At 43.1% G+C, this 17,317-nt stretch overlaps 1 protein-coding gene across 2 annotated transcripts in view; it reads right to left on the bottom strand.

The window, feature by feature from the left end:
- L3MBTL3 (L3MBTL histone methyl-lysine binding protein 3) overlaps positions 1-12,125 on the bottom strand; it is a 136,105-nt gene extending 123,980 nt beyond the window's left edge. The window contains exon 1 of one of the 2 annotated variants that reach the window (XM_070733494.1): positions 12,038-12,125. Coding sequence is in view for 1 of the 2 variants with exons in the window: in XM_070733493.1 (XP_070589594.1) it covers positions 10,364-10,422 (59 nt within the window). In the remaining variant the exon portion in view is untranslated. Of the gene's footprint in view, positions 1-10,363; positions 10,466-12,037 lie in introns of those variants that run through there. The other variant, XM_070733493.1, reaches the window with a different exon arrangement.
- Positions 12,126-17,317: the final 5,192 nt, after the last annotated feature.

The raw sequence follows: 17,317 nt of genomic DNA, 5'->3' as shown, positions 1-17,317 counted from the left end.
CTGATGGAGGCTCGACTCCAAAACAGGAGCATGACTTAAAATTGGAGGAAGAAACAGTAAACTACTATCCTGATAGCTAGTACTGAACTAGTATGAAAGTCAAGGAGCAAAGTGAAAACATAGGGCTGTGATGGCGAACCTATGGCAGGGGTGCCACAGGTAGCACACAGAGCCATATCTGAGGGCATGCAAGGTGTTGTTCTATGTCAGTTTCAGCATACATGTTCGCACTGGCCAGTTGATTTTCAGCCTTCCAGAGGGCAGGAGAGGCCATTTTTGCCTTCTCCAGGCTTCAGGAGAGCCTCCTGAAGTCTGGTGAAGGCGAAAAATGGCACAACAGGCCTACTGAAAGTTCATAAACCAACTTCCAGTCGGCCCAGTAGGCCCATTTTTCACCATGAATAGTCTCCAGAGGCTTCAATGAGATCTGTGTGCATTTGCGGGGCGGGGGGGGGAGCATGGGGGGATTGTGTAATCATGCATGGGATGAAGGCATTGTATGGGGTGTGGGCACATGCATGCAAGCTATTGTGGGCATGCACACCCTTTTGGCACGCAAGTAAAAAAAGGTTTGCCATCACTGACATAGGACATAGTTTAAAAGATCAAACTAATAGAGAACAGGTATAAACAACCAGAACCGATGATGAAGTATAGATAGCTCCTACTTTTTCAGACTATCAACAAGATCCAGAAGTCACAAAATAACCTCAGACTAGCATGTTCAAGGAAGGCCTTGAAAAAGATATTCAGATACCACAATGATATAGAAAGTAAAGAAGATGACCCTGATCTGATCCTAATTGAATGAGGCATAAAGCTCACATCCATAACAATCTGAAGAGAGAAAGAAACATCTCTAAGAAAACCTCCTCCATTTCACAGCACTTCAGGGATGGGGGAGAAAGGGCAGAAATAAAGCATAACCAGAGATTACGTTACTATTGGAAATATAATAACATGCTTTTAACTGTGCTTTGGAGTTACTTTTTTGATGTCATATACTGTACACAGTGGAGCTGACCTAGGTCTATGCCTATAAATATTAGAACTGTGAGGGCAGCGGTTTTGCCTAGGACACTTCATGAAAGCTGTACTTTGAAGAAACAGGGGAAAAAACGGATTGATGTTTTGGAACTGCAGTGAAGTCAACAAAACAAACAGGTGAATCATTAAACAAATCAAGCCCAGGGTTCTGACTTGAGTCACAAATGAATAGGCTCAAATTATCATACTTGGACACATTAGGCAAAGACCCAACTTTCTCTTTCTCTCTCTCCCCTCTCCTTTCTCCCTGTCCCTCCCTCCCTCACTCCCCCGCCGTCTCTCTTTCTCTCTCTCTCTGGGCAAGAAGGCAAGCAAGGCAACTCAATTACAGCAGCAATGGGTACCCTGTTGGAAAGTTAGAAAGACCAGATTAGGAACAATCATCCTGGAGAAAAGAACGTAAGAAGAGCCATGCTGAATCAGACCAAAGCCCATCAAGTCCAGCATTATGCGTCATACAGTGGCCCACCAATTGTACATGGGGGTCTGGAGCAGAAAGAGAAGGCAAGACCCTCCCTTTCCCTTGACCCCCAACAAATGGTACTCAAGGGAATCCTGCCTGCCTCAACCAACATAAAGGCGGCACATGGACATCCATTTCAATAACCACCGATACACTTGGCATCCATGAATTAGGTCTAATCCTGCCTTGAAGCTATCAAGGCTGACAGGTGTCACAATCTCTTCTGGAAGTGACTTCTATAAACCAACGACCCTCTGGGTGAAGAAATATTTTCCTTTATTTGTCTGCACTTTCTTACCTATGAGATTTAGGGAGCGCCCCCTCATCCTAGTATTGTGTGACAGAGAAAATAATTTCTATGGTATATCATTGCAGAAGTTGATGGAGCAAAATCACAATTGTTTCATTATTTTTGGCAATTTATTTTAGGCAAGCACTGAAAACTATTTGTCTAGCAATACGATGAATGGCATTCAGTGGTACAGCTAATAGTCGACTTACGATGACAACTGAGCCAAACATTTGGTACATTTGTTGTGAGTTTTCTCCCGTTTCATGACCTTGCTTGCCACAGTTGTTAAATGGATCGTTGCAGTTGATCAGTTAATAACTTGGTGGTTAAGTGAATTGGACTTCCCCATTGACTCTTAAAAGGGGTTCAACATGACCCCAGGACACAGTAATGGCCCCAAGTATGAATCAGTTGCCAAGCATCTGAATTTTGATCACACGATCATGGGGATGCTACAAAGATTTTAACTGTGAGAAATGGTCGCAAGTCACTTTTTTCAGTGCCATTGTAACTTTGAACGGTCATTAATTCTCCAGTTAAATGTAACTGTAGAACTACGTACTTGTATTTATTTTCAAAGCAGTCTGCACAGAATCACGCTGTATGCACAATCCAAAGCTTTTGGTCCTAGAGTGTCATCTGAGACACTATCACACACAGATGTAATTCTTTCACCTGAAAGCCTGTCAACAGTATAAGTTGCCCTATTTTAGTCTGGAATACTTCCGGTCCTCAGTATACAGTATTTGGCTTTGATGTATTTTATTTCAACCATAAATGTTTGGTTTTTATATTAATTGATTTTTAATCATCAATACCAAATTACTATTGTACACTGTTTTATTGTCGCTGTTAGCCGCCCCGAGTCTCTGGAGAGGGGCGGCATACAAATCCAATAAATAAATAAATAAATAATAAATGCCATTAATTTTCTTTTCACTGTATCCTGCATGCCTAAGGCTTGTGTTAGGTAACCAAGGAACTCCTCTGAGTTGTAGACAAGAGTATTGGCTAATATCTTCTCTTTCCTTTTTTTATATATATTGTTGACGTAAAGGAGGTAGGGAATGAATGGATTTGCTTTATAGCACACTAACAATAATCTAATCAGAAATTATGGATTCATAAAAACATTTTCATAGCACTTACAGTATACTGTAGCGGAAAATTTGTCTCATTCTGAAGCTGAACGAAGATCTCGCTGCAACAACAATTTCAGTTCAGCACACCAAGCTAATACACAATACAATTCATCCTAGCGCAAAAATACAATAACTAGTATAGTAAGCTATGGATGGAAGTTCAGGACAGTATGTTACGGCAATCACAAGACTGAAAATTTCACATTTGGAAAAAGAAAAAGATTCTCAATGAGCATTCAATATCTTTTTCATAGATCATACATTATACTATGGAATCTTGCTGTTATGTATAGAATCCTTCAGTTAGTTATCCCATTCTGCTGCATTGGTGTGGCATTCAGCATAAATCTTATAAATTCATTCTGAAAGACAGTTTATTTGGAAATAAATTGATAAAATAATTCTAGCATTAATGTTATTTTGTTCTTAACACTTAATTTACTGGATTACTAAGGCACTTACAGATTTGTTCTACAGCTGATTAGCTAGTTTTAAATGAGACAGTTTTGCTTAACCTTTCAACATTAATCAATACAGCATGCTTTGCAATAGCACTATTCAGATTATCTATTCAGAGAGTAAAATAAGCAATGTGTAGAAAGAAATACTGTACATTCTTATTATCTATCAGAAAACTGTTTTTGTCAACATGCATCATGAGAAGCCCATTCATTTCAACTCAAGAACAGCTCAAGGCCAAGCTCTTAAATAAAACATAACAAATATTATCTTGCATTCAAGTAATCTCTTGTTTGCAAAACTGATCGCAACTTAATATGTTGAAATGTACTGTTTGAATCAAAGTGATTCAATGAAACAAATTTTAAAATAACAATTATGCCATGAAACTTCCTAATACACCGGACTATGTGAAAAAGCTATCCTAATGTAATTTATTTAATCGATTTAGTAATGAGCTAAATGGAGAGTAAATGAAGTCATAGTTTACCCTTAGACTATCCACTGCTGACCTCTCCAGATTCTTAAGAGGTAAGTAAGGGGTGTGCATAAGTGCACCAGCATACCTTCCCTCCCCTGTCCTCATGTTTCTCTCTTACTAGTATAATGTACAGTATATAAACATTGCTTTATCTTTGTATACTACCAATACGTACTTGACAAAATAGATAGATAGATAGATAGATAGATAGATAGATAGATAGATAGATAGATAGATAGATAGATAGATAAAAATAGTACTTGTCAGAGACGAGCAATATTACCTGCACTGTCAAAAGTTCGCTAAATGCATTTCATGGAAATGAAGGAAGGAAATATCCCTATATTGTATCACCTCCATGAGAATATAACATCCTTACAATTGAAAGGCTATTTATTCCAATTAAGAGTGAATTTATTTATTTATTTGTTTGTTTGTTTGTTTGTTTATTTATTTATTATTTGGATTTGTATGCCGCCCCTCTCCGAAGACTCGGGGCGGCTCACAACAAGTGAAACAAATCATAATAATCCAATTAATTAAAATATTTAAAGATTTAAAATGGGTGGAATGGGTGGAAAATAAGATTACTAACTCTCGATCATTAGCTGTTTACAGCATTGCATGGCTAAGAGCAGCATATAAATTTAAATAAACAAATGCATCTGAAGAAATTTGCTTTAAAAGGCCTTCTAATAACCAAATCTGAAATGTTTCAAACTTTTCATATTAGTTTATTAGATTACTTATGACTTGTGTTTTTTCACCAAAGAGCTCCCAAGACAATATTCAGTTTAAAAGTGTTTAAAATATCTTCTCAAAATACAATGAAAAAAAATCTTCATCATCAAAGAGTAGAACTGATCATATCTCAAACCAATGAATAGCTAAAAAAAAAGAGAGAAAAATCATTCAGTATACACACAAAACCAAACAAAAATGAGGAAATCTGTAGTCTTTACAGACATAATTCCACAAACTAATTGCAGCCATTGTAAAGGCCTTCTTTTATGTCCCCACTAGACTAGATTTCTGCATAGTGAACCATACAATAGAATATGAACCAACATTTAGACTAGTCATGCTCATATAATTAGTTGCAATAAGAATTATATATTGATAGCAACTCCACTTTATGTAATTCATCAACCACAGCCTCACAAAAGATTGCAGTATTGTGCCATAGACCCTTGTATTGCTAAAATCAATCCTTGTCAGCCTTAATTTTCTTCATCAACTTCTGCACCAACCGTGGCATTTGTAGACACAATAACCGTTTCTTCCTTCCCAAAGCATGAACTACGTAAAACCCTTCAAACTAGAACAAAATGTTCCTTCAATCTCTATCTGTTCTATCAATAGAAAGAATAGGCTCACCTGAAACTCACTTTCAATAGCCCATTTAGCATGTTCAGGATTTCAGTAATCAACACAGCATTAGTTGGAAGAAGGCTAGACCTAGGTATGATCAGCTATAGCAGCAGTTCTCAACCTGTGGGTCGCGACCCCTTTGGAGTCGAATGACCCTTTCACAGGGGTTGCCTAAGACCATTGGAAAACACATATTTCCGATGGTCTTAGGAACCAAGGCACTCTCCTCCATCCGTCTCCAGGCAGGTCCACCCAACATGCAAATAGACTACTGCAAAAAAAAATTGGTGCGGCGCATGCACCCACACACAAAGCACACGAGGCGTGACCACGCAGCGGAAGAAGCAAACCAGCAGTGAAGTAAGTTAGAACCCACCCAAGTTTCCTAATACAGTGATACCTCTACTTAAGAACGCCTCTACTTAAGAACTTTTCTAGATAAGAACCTGGTACTCAAGATTTTTTGGCCTCTTCTTAACCATTTTCTACTTAAGAACCCAAGCCCGGAAAAATTTCCCAGGAAATTTGAGAGTGGCACAAAGGCCCGGCCAATTTCCTGCCATTCCCCCTTTAATCCCGGCCATCTCGGGTTTTTCTGGGCTGCCAGAGGAGGCTTTTGGTGGCACTTAAGGAGGCTTTGGCAGCCCAGAGCGAACGGAGCGTTTTCCTTTCTCTGGGCGCTTGGAGAGGGAATAAACCAATTCACTGTGGTGATTCCCTCATGCTGCCTCCCATACACCCAGGGCAAGGTTGCCTCCTGGAATGTCTGGGCATGGAAAAGCAAAAGGAGGCGCTCACCTCACATTCTTCCTTCGGCAGCGACTGTCCTCCTCTTCTTCCTTCTCTTCCTCTTACCCAAATTCCAAGCTTTTACAGTGATCCCCCGCTCGTTGCGAGGGTTCCGTTCCAGGACCCCCCGCAACAAGCGGGTTTTCGCGAAGTAGCGCTGCGGAAGTAAAAACACCATCTGCGCATGCGCGCCCTTTTTTCATGGCCGCGCATGTGCAGATGGTGTTTTTTACTTCCGCACCTGGGAAGACCCCCGCCCAACAGCTGAGGAGCCGCCTGCCCGCCCGCCTGCCCGCCGCTTGTCCGCCCGCCGCTCGTGCCGCCGCTGCTGGTGCGGCCGAGCTTCCCTCGGCCCCCTTTGGCCCCGTCGCTCGTGCCGCCGCTGCTGGTGCGGCCGCCGCTCGTCCGGCCGCCGCTCGTGCCGCCGCTGCTGGTGCCGCCGCTGCTGGTGCGGCCGCTGCTGGTGCGGCCGCCGCTCGTGCCGCCGCTGCTGGTGCGGCCGAGCTTCCCTCGGCCCCCTTTGGCCCCGTCGCTCGTGCTGCCGCTGCTGGTGCGGCCGCCGCTTGTCTGGCCGCCGCTCGTGCTTTCGGAGCTCCTCCGGCGTCACCCGGCTTCTGGTAGAAGCCTTCTCTCTTTTTTTTCTTGCGGCGAGCCCGAGCCGTTCCTCTCTCGACCGCAGCCGAGCTTCCCTTCGCCTCCTCCCCGCCTGCTTTTCCTCGCCAAGCGCACGAAAAAAAAGAGAGAAGGCTTCTGCCAGAAGCCGGGTGACGGCGGAGGAGCTCCGAAAGCCGGAGAAGAAGAGTCTCGCAGGCGGGGAGGAGGCGACGGGGCCAAAGGGGGCCGAGGGAAGCTCGGCTGCGGTCGAGAGAGGAACGGCTCGGGCTCGCCGCAAGAAAAAAAAGAGAGAAGGCGCGTCTCCTGAGGGGAAGCCAGCGCCGCCCGCCCTTCGCCCGCCCACGCCGTTGCTCGCGCCACTCAGCTGGGAAGCGGGGCTGGGGTTTCCCCGCCGCCCACGCAAAGGGGAAACCCCGGCAAGAGGGGAAGACCCAGGGAAGCCGCCCAGCAGCTGATCTGCCCGGCAAACTCCATCTACGCATGCGTGGCCATAGAAAGAAAAAGGGCGCGCATACGCAGATGGTGTTGTTTACTTCCGGGTTGAAAAATCGCAAATTACCCTGTTCGCAATGGTCGGGGACGCAATAACCGGGGGATCACTGTATTTCTTTCCTAATGGGTTTGCACACATTATTTGCTTTTACATTGATTCCTATGGGAAAAATTGCTTCTACTTAAGAATGTTTCTACTCAAGAACCTGGTCACGGAACGAATTAAGTTCTTAAGTAGAGATTTCAGTAATCAACACAGCATTAGTTGGAAGAAGGCTAGACCTAGGTATGATCAGCTATAGCAGCAGTTCTCAACCTGTGGGTCGCGACCCCTTTGGAGTAATTGTAATTTTATTATTTTATGGTTGGGGGGTCACCATGACATGAGGAATTGTATTAAAGAGTCACGGCATTGGGAAGGTTGAGAACCACTGAGCTATAGTGACATAAACCAGGTGGCTTCTTCAATCAGGTTTAAGAATATGCTAAAAGCATGAAGGCCAGAATCCCAAAACGGCCCAGGTGCAGGTCGGCAGTGCAATCTCCTGAAAGTATTCATTCAGTGGCCCCATCAGATATCTATTATCCACTATCCCATCGATTTTTCACATGTACAATTACTGAAAATGCCCAAATAGAATAAAAGAAACTCTTTTTAGTAAAATGAACAACTGGAAGGATGGTGAATTATATTAAAAGAAGAACAGAGACTAAATGTTTTATGATTCTGGAATTTTACGACAATCTCACAAAATTTCTTCATTTCAATACCATCTAAACAGTTAACTTTAATCAACCAGTTGGATAAAGTCAATATCCACAGTACCTCCAACTCCCAACTCCTTTAGTCATCACAGAAGGATACCATTGTCAATGTTATCAAAAGCAGCCAAGAGGTCAAGTAGCACCAAGATGGAAGAATGACCCCCAGTCTCAGGCTCACTACAGATCATCCATCAAAGCGACCAAAGCAGTTACCATGCTGTAGCCAGGTCTGAAGCCTGATTGAAAAGGGTTTAAATAATCCATTTCATCCAATGACTGTAGGAGCTGGAACCCCACCACATTCTCTATAACCTTTCCCACAAAGGCTAGGTTGAAGACTGGAGGAAAGTTCTTTAATTCTTCTGGATCCAGGGAAGGCTTCTTGAGAAGGGACCTCACAACTTCTTCCTTTAATGGTTGTGGGAAGGACCCCTCACTCAAGGAGGTGTTAACCAAAGTCTGGAGCCAGCCTCCTGTCACCTCCCACCTAGCCACAGCTTCTTGCCAAACCAACTTTTAGTTTCAGCATTTCTACCAATGCCACTTTTAAAATATACAGAAGACATAACTTTAGTTTCCTTCCAAGTTCTATAAGGAAAACTAAATTTCAACTGATAAATAACTTTGTGCACTTGTTTATTTATTGTTTGTTTGTTTGTTTGTTTGTTTGTTTTTGCTTGCTTGTTTGCAATGAGTATCTCATAATATTGTCTAAATTTATATTCATGAAAAGCTGTTTTAGAGTTCTCTTGTATGTCATTAGCATTAGGAACAAAAGTGAAATTGACCAGTACTAACAAGGAACCTAAATTAGGGGATAGAAACTTGTAGTTACAATTGTATCTGTCAGATACCTCTAAAAAAAAAAATAAAGCGAACACTCAAAAAACACATCCTAGATCTGAATGAATGAAATATTCTCATTGAATACTTTGTTCTGCACAAAGTTGAATGTGCACAACAGCATATGAAATTGATTGTCAATCAGTGTTACTTCCTACCTGGACAGTTTGATTTCACAGAAGTTTGATTTACTAAAATTGAGTTGAGTTATATTGTGTTAAGTGTTCCCTTTATTTTTTTGAGCAGTGTATATTTTATCCATTAAGCCTTTAGCAGTGCAAGCTCTTAAATAACAACCACTCTTCCTTACTTTGCGTACTTGAAATACAAAACAGAAACACTGGAAACAACAGTTAGGAAGAGAAGATAAAGACATGCTTTTCAGATTGTTTTGCCTAATTCTCTGCGGGTTCTAACCCGGAGCGAAAAACAGTCTCTGTAAAAAAAAACTTGAGGATTAAATTTGAACTTTGCTCCCCAAGGCGAATGCCTACGTCTGACCAGTAGGGGTCCCCCCTTGGCCAGTTTTGAACTATATTTTTGCTGCACTTGAAACTTTCCCGAAGAAATACTGCGACCAGCCCCGTCAGATCACACATACACCCCCCACCCCGCACAAACACACTTTTTCTAAAATTAAGAGCGACTGCGGAGTGGGGGAAAGTCGAAAACGTGTGGTCTTTTGCCCGCATCTTCCCCTTACTGCCCCCCCCTGCAAGCCCACTTTTAGGCTTGCAGCGGGATTTGTCTTCCTCCCCTCCCCATCGAGTCCTGCCTCTTTCCTCCGCTTATAAATGAAAAGCACCTCGGATCAGCTCGCCCTGGGACGCCCGAAATAACTTTTTTGTTTTACGACCGGCCTCTCTTTTCCATCTTTAGGGAAATAACCCTAAAGGAAGGCGCGATTGTTGCACGGCGGGCAAAAACAAAAAGGTGCACGCGAGGCAGGAGAGAGAGAGGGCAGAAACCGGGCGCTCGAGACTGAGGAAGTTGCATAATGAAAGGCTCTTGTTTGTTAATCGAGTCCCGTTTTTTTTTCCTTCTTACGGCGGCCGCGACGGAAACCGGGAAGGGGAGGCTGCCGAGAAGTCAACTCAAGAAGCCTTTTGTTTCCCCCTACCCTCATTTTGGAAACAACACCCTTCCACGTTCCCATATCCTCGGGGGTGAGGGGAAACCCAGGTCCCCCTTCGACTGCAAAGAGAAAAAAGGGGGTCAAGGCTTTTTTCGCCTCTCCTCCCCCCACCTCCAGCAGCCACTTGATCCAGGCTTTTCCTGGGCGGACTCCCAAGATTCCCCCTTTGGAGAGGGGAGACGGCTCGCACTCCCCGGTCTCCTTAGCCGGGCCCCAAATCTGAGGCCTGGAAAAATAAAGAGGGCGGGCAGAGGGGGGGGTCTTCTCTCTGGGGTCCGCTGGCTCCTTTCAAACTTTAAGCCTTCACTCTCCCTCCTTTTCTTTGCCCTATAAGCGATCTAAGGAAGAAAACAGAACGGGGCCGCAGGAGCGCCCAAGCGTAAAGACGCGCGCAGTTCTGTATTTTCGACCCCCGAGCGCCTCAGATAAGGGCCCCGGGTTCTCCCTCACATCCTTGCCACTCGCCCACCTCTCTTCCTTCCCGCAACGAGCGGCGAACAAGTGTGCAACTCCGGCTCCCGTTTTCATTCATAGGCTTCCCCAGGAAGCGGCAGGCGCTGGTAAAAAGGAGGAGAGGCGGGCGAGCAAAGTTGGGAGAGCGCGAGGGCACCCAGGTGCGAGTGGCGAGCGGAATTCACACGAGGCATCTCTTGTCGCCGCCTCGAAAAATGTACGCAGCGCTCCGCCGTCTCTTTCACCGGCCGGGTTTTCTCTCTGTGTGTGTATTTTGCTGACAACCTTCGAATTGGACTCTTCCCCCCACCCTCGGGAAGAGCGCCGCTCCCCACCACACATACACATGTTTACACTTAGCGAAAGACATGCACAGGAATCAAGAAGCTTTTTCTCTCCCTCACTCTCTACTCGACCCCCTACTACACGCACGCTCCTCTCGCGCGGTCCCGCGCCCGCGCGCGCTCCCTCCCTCTCTCACTACAAACTGCTTAGGCGCGTCTCTCCTGCGCGTGTGGTTGTGTGCGTGCGTGTGCAAAGTTTGCCCAAAATGGCGGAATTGGGGGAGCTCGGTATTATATTTCTATAGCCCGAGACACACACGCGCGCACGGGTGCACCGCCACGCGCGCACTCCCAAACGCCACAAAGTCCATAAGCTGCACAAGGGAGACGAGGAAGCGAAAAAAATCCCAATTACCCCCCCACAATCCTCTCCTTTTCCCCGAAACGGGCGGCGGCGGCTTGCTTACGCGCTGAACGGAACAGGCCTTTTTTTTCCCTCTCCGCCCCCCCCTTCTGCAAAAAAGGAGACACAACGCATGCTACACATTCAACCGGTATATCCCATTGCAAGCCGAATCTGTGTGCTTCCTTCTCGAGGGATCCCCTGAAACCAAACAAGAGTGAGCGCTGGGATGCACGATCCCCCTCTCGCCCGACACCCCAAATCTTGGCGGCGGCACCCTCCCTCCCCGGCATTCCTGGGGAAGTGTCAAAGAATTCATGCCCCCCCCCCGCCTCACCAAAGCGGTAGGGCAGGACGCCGCAAATGGCTCAACGCTCCCTCCCCCGCCCCGCTCCTCCACATCAATATGTGGGCGATTGTGCGTTGCCCGATTCCTTATTTCCCGGCCACTTCTGCCCCCCCCCCTTTTCCGCTCCCGATGCCCGTCAAGAATTCGGGGGGGGGAGCAGAGCCCGGGCGGGGAAATGGAGGGGGGGCGCAGCCTCTTCCTTCGCTCGCTCTTTTGTTCCTCTTTCACTCTCAGGCACTTCGGATTTTAGGAAAGATTATTTTTTCTCCACCTCCCTCTCCCACCCCGCGACCCACCCACCCCACTCCTCGGCCACTTCGGAGTCATCGGGCCACTTTCCCCAGAATTACTTCCATTTCCTTCGCTGGGTGCGTCGAAAGGGGGAGGAGGGAAAGCCTCCCCCATTCCTTAAATAAGAATAAGAATTTTTTTTAAATCTCCCCCCCCCCCTTTTTGCCCGTTTGGTTGAGGGAGGTATAGAGGAGGTGCGCTTGCCTTCCTTTATCTCCTTCTCCCTCTCTCTCTCAACTTTCATCCCCGGCGAAGGAACGGAAGCGATTTTTTCTCCCCCCTCCCACCCAAGCCGTCCCGAGCCTTATGCGATTGCGGTTTAAATTGGGTTAGCGATCGTATCCGAAGCAGCCGCTTCCTTACCCCCCCAAAAATCCTCTCTGTGTGTCTCTTTATTTTTTTTCTCCCGTCTCTCGAGTAGTCCTGACAAATATGGTCCAGGGCTTGCGGGCGCAAGTGAGCATGCGCCCGTAGAGTCAGGGCTGGGGAAAGGGGAAACTGCTGCTGCTGCTGCTGCTGCTGCCGCCGCCGGAGTGGCTTTTTTTCTTCCCTTCGCTTTTTATGTCTCAGACTCTCTGGGAAAGGCGGGCGGGCAGGCAATAGCCGTAATCTTGGGTGGGTTGTTGTTGTTTTTTAAATTATTATTATTTGCGTCGCCGCTCCGATCCGCGCCGAGATCACCGTATCTTTCAAAGGTGCGTCGGGAGCAATAGAATGGAATAAAACCGTGGAAGAGAAATAAAGAGGGGGGGGGGACATCGGAGGGAGCAGCCTTGAACTCTCTCCTCGCTTTGAGCGGGTGGATCGTTTTTTTCTTTTCTTTTTCTTATTTATTTATTTATTTGGCTTGGGTTGGGTTGATTGGATTTATTTTTTTTTTAAAAAGGGAAGAAAAACAAATGGTCCCACAAAAGTTAGAAAGAAAAAAGCAAGAAAACAAAAGCAGAGATTTTTTTTTAAAAAAAAACGGAGCATGGATTGGTGGTCTCGGTGCATAAAAAAGTTCTGCCCAATTATTTCCATAAATGGTAGCCATGTTTTATTCCACTCTTCATTTATTTGTTAGATTTTTTTATATATATCCTGTCTTTATGACTTTATAATTAACTCAAGGCCACAAATGAAGGTAATATTCCCTATTTTCCTCTCAAACAACAACTCAAACACTTACAGTGACATACACTTTACAGTCCATTGTGTACTTGGGGGCCATGTCTTTCCTGGGCTGAATGATGTTTTAACTATGAATTAAGCATGGAGAATCCACTTTTGTTGTTCGGATGTTTAGATCTTCATGCAGTAAGATCTAAGCATGAAAATAAATGCTAAAGCTGGTTTCGAAGATTATGTGTATGATAACTTCCTCCCAAAATAGGACACTACCAAGATGTTTAAAAGAAACACCAATTTCACTGGATCTTCAAAGAACAATGTTCATGTGCCTTTTTCTACATAAGCAGTGCCCAATAAATCCAAAACACTATTTTTGTTAAGTAAGACACATTCTAAGCTCTACTTCAATTCTTGCTATTAAAATTAACCACTCTCATTGTCTAGATCCGTGATGGCAAAACAATGGCACATGTGCCACAGGTGGAATGCAGAACCATATCTGAAGCTGATTTTCGGCCTTCTGGAGCCTGGAACGTATGATTGGCAAAAAAAGGACCCAACAGTTGGACCGTTGGCTCTGTTTTTCACCATCCATAGGCTCCGGAGGCTTTCTGGAAGCTTGGGGAAGGCAAAAACGACCTGTCCACCCCTGGATATATGAAAAGGCTCTGGAGGCTTCAGTGAGACCTGCGTGAATGTGTGGGGAGGGGCAGTGTGGGAGGTTGCATGCCCATATCTGGGGGAGGGCATTCAATTATGAGTGTGGTCACGCACGCAAGCGCTATAGTGCTCACACACACCCTTTTGGCACCCAAGGTTCACCATCACCGGCCTAGACAAAACAGAATCTTTAACTCTGTTCTATTTTGCCACTAAACTTTTCATATGAAAATGATTGGATGCCAACAGAATGTTATAAAGAAGAATGTGTACAAAATTATGTCCTTTTGTTGTGGATTTTATCATCAATTTTGGAAGATTAGATGTTTCTGAGGTTGAAAATGACTTATGTCCAAACTAGTACAGCAATACCAGCTGGCCCTCAACTTAGGATCACAGTGCAGCCCACAACGTACGTTGCTAAGTGAGAAATTTGTTAAGTTAATTTTGTCCCATTTAATTACTTTTCTTACCACATTTGTTAATTGAATCACTGCATAACATCATTTTTTAAAGATTTAGATTTAAAAACATTGAATCTGGTTTCCCCGTTGATTTTGCTTATCTGCTTATCAGAAGGTGGCAAAAGAAGATCTCATGATCCCAGTACACTGCAACTGTCATAAACATGAACCAGTTTTTACGTATCTGAATGTAAATCACATGACCATTGGGATACTACAATGGTCATAAGTATGAAAAATAGTCATAAGTCACTTTTTTCAGTGCTGTAACTTTGAACAGTCACTTAATTAACTGTTGTAAGTCAAGGATTAGATGTAGTAGATATACTACTACTACACTGTGCCATGCCAGGCAAATAATATTTGTCCTTTATACTGGAAAGGGGTTTTAAAAAATCATCTTGACCTACTATTTGATCCAAGGTATAAATCCTACCTTCTATCTAATTTTCCCATGTAATAAGTTATTTATTAGATCTCAAATCTGAATGACTCCATAGCATCAAAGAAAAAAAGGATCAAAACACTGTTTCCTAGAAATAATGGGTGGGGTTTATAATAGCATGATTTATTTCTAGACACAGTAGAGTCAGAGCTATTATTAATCTTCTCATCAAAGATTATATCAGTGCAGTCTGTCACTACTGTATCTTATTTAGAAAGCATAAACAGAAATGCCAGAATGTGTGTATAGGGTTGAAAGGTATGAAAAGCAATCTATATATAATAAACTGCATGTTTAAATGTTTGTTGTTAAGAATTATATGTAACACATTGCCAAATTATGTGAATGTGTGTACACAAATAAATACATACTTAAATTATTGTAAAAGATTTTAAAATATATTCATTTTAGTGCATGATGCCACATTTTAATAACGTTGGCTCATGACCATAATTTGATCCCAAAATTTCCATTGGTAATCAAGACAGTTATTAATAATAATGATGATGATGATGATAATAATAATAATAATTTATTGGATTTGTATGCCGCCCCTCTCCGTAGACTCGGGGCGGCTAACAACATCATAATAATAATTTAAATCAGTTTTTCCCCATTTTATGAGTTTTCTTGCCACAGTTGTTAAGTGAATCACTGCAGTTAATTTAGTAATGCAATCGTTAGGTGAATCTGGTTTCCCCATTAACTTTGCTTATCAGAAGGTCACGTGATCCTAGTGAGTCAATTGCCGAATTTTTATCTGAATTTTGATCGTGTGACCTGAGGGATGCTGCAGTGATTGTAAGTGTGAAAAACATGTGTCACTTTTTTTCAAGGGCCGTTGTAATTTTAATCATTAAACAAATAGTTGTAAGTCAAAGACAACCTGTACTTAGTATTATATGTAAAAAATGCCTAAAACATACTTCGCTTCAAATTCATTCCCCAGGCTCCTTTAACTAGGTTAACACAAGATATGATGGACTGGCTTTTGGGGAGTGAATATGGATCAGTGTGAATGGTGGACAAGTGCACGCACACGTACAGTTCTATTTGCATGAGTGTTGGGCATGTACATCCACCTTGTACCTGCCCACCACTTCTGCTGCCTGTTTCCAAACAGCCCAAGGCCCGGTAATGGGCTTTGGCCTGGGGTTGGGACCCTTGTGTTAGATGCTTTAAAACCTCATGCAAATCCAGCCATTTGGACTATGAAGAAACTTTGTCATTCATAGCCTACTAATTCTGCACCTGTATCCTTCCCAGTTGTTGGAAGGAAAGAAATAGGCCTAAATTCTTCCCAGTTCTTGGAAGGAAAGAAATAGGCCTAAGCAAGAATTTTGAATATAACATATACAGGTTTTTTTATGTTCACAAACATGGGATTCAAAATTACCATTGAGGAATTTAACTAAATACTAACAACAAACAACAAACAAAACACCCTGGAAAGATTGCTTTTTTGTATAAAACTTTCATGGAAACAAAAAAAAAGTCATAAATGAGCAATTAATCATGAAAGGTATATTACAATAATGAACTTTTGATTGTGACCACTGGAATATTTTTCTGAATCTCACTGCACCCTCAGTCACTATCCTCACCTTTCTCCTTTTGAATCTCAACAAAATTTAGCCCTCTGCCTTTAATGCCACCAAATTCAACCTATATATTTTGTGATCTTTTGGCTACCATATGGAATGACTATTTTGTTGCCGCAACCTGATAACATGCATGCACGAAACACAGAATAATACTTCTGTAAGAAGGATATCATTATCATTTTTGTTTTTAAAATCTGTTCTTGGGTAACGTGTAATAAAACACAACAATCGTTCTTGCCAAGATACAGTTATAGGCCCAGCCAAAAGGCAGAGCTAAAAAATGTTCTTTTAAAATTCAAATCTTGAAAAGCATGTATGCATGCCATGGCGTCTCAAACTCTGGTCATAAGGCATTCTGATGAATTAAGGGCTGATCACATGGAGTCAGAGTCGACTTATCTTGTTGTTTTTGTTGTTTCTTCATAAAGTTAGTTTTCCAGCAAGGCTAAATAGATTATTTGCTTCAGGCCTTCTCAGCCAGAGAGTTGTGTACAGACCCAAAAGACAACTCTGAGGCTATGAAGTGAAAGTAAATATGCTGGTCAAAATGAATGTTATCTGAGCAAGATAAATAAAAAAATAGCTTTTAACAACGCTGGGGAATATTTTGTTACAGGATTGCAAATCCAACTTCCATTTAGCTCACACATGTACTGTACTTGGATATAAATGTAAGTCCCAAAATGCTGACAATATTGAATCTTGGCCATGTATTGTCTACCTCTTTATAAATGTTTTAAAGCGGCATGGGAACAGGCATACATGTTTAGAAATATAAAATCATTGTATATTTTATCTCTCTGCTATAGAATTTTTTTTAAATAAAATTAGAATTTGCAGAGCAAGGCTGACAATGTCAGCAGCCTGACTTTTCTGCAGAATGCTAATGCTTGTCAGAGGTCTTTGTCTTTTTAGGCTAGGAAAAGATCTTTTATTTGCTGAGTGCTGCAGGTGGACTAGGCTCATACCTTATACCAGTGTTTCCCAACCTTGGCAAACTGAAGATATTTGGACTTCAACTCCCAGAATTCCACAGGCAGCAAACGCTGGCTGGGGAATTCTGGGAGTTGAAGTCCAAGGTTGGGAAACACTGCCTTATACTCCCTCCTTAACCCTGGCTTATTGAACACATTACAATATTTTTTTTGGAAGCCACTAAAATTGTTTTTCAAAAGTGGATAAAAGAAAAACCCCAAGATGGCAGCCACAACCATGCCACGATTGTCGTGCATGTAAAACCTGCAGGGTTTCATTCACATGGTTGTGGCTGCCATTTTGAGAGGTTTTTTTTATTATTTTGTCTATGAACGCTGCTATAAGCACCTTAGCAGCTTATATAAATAAAAAGGCAGGATAT

The sequence above is a fragment of the Erythrolamprus reginae genome, chromosome 1, assembly GCF_031021105.1.
Source record: "Erythrolamprus reginae isolate rEryReg1 chromosome 1, rEryReg1.hap1, whole genome shotgun sequence".
NCBI lineage: Eukaryota > Metazoa > Chordata > Lepidosauria > Squamata > Dipsadidae > Erythrolamprus > Erythrolamprus reginae.
The sequence above is the reverse complement of the archived record's forward strand: the minus strand, read 5'-3'. Positions and strand labels throughout refer to the sequence as shown.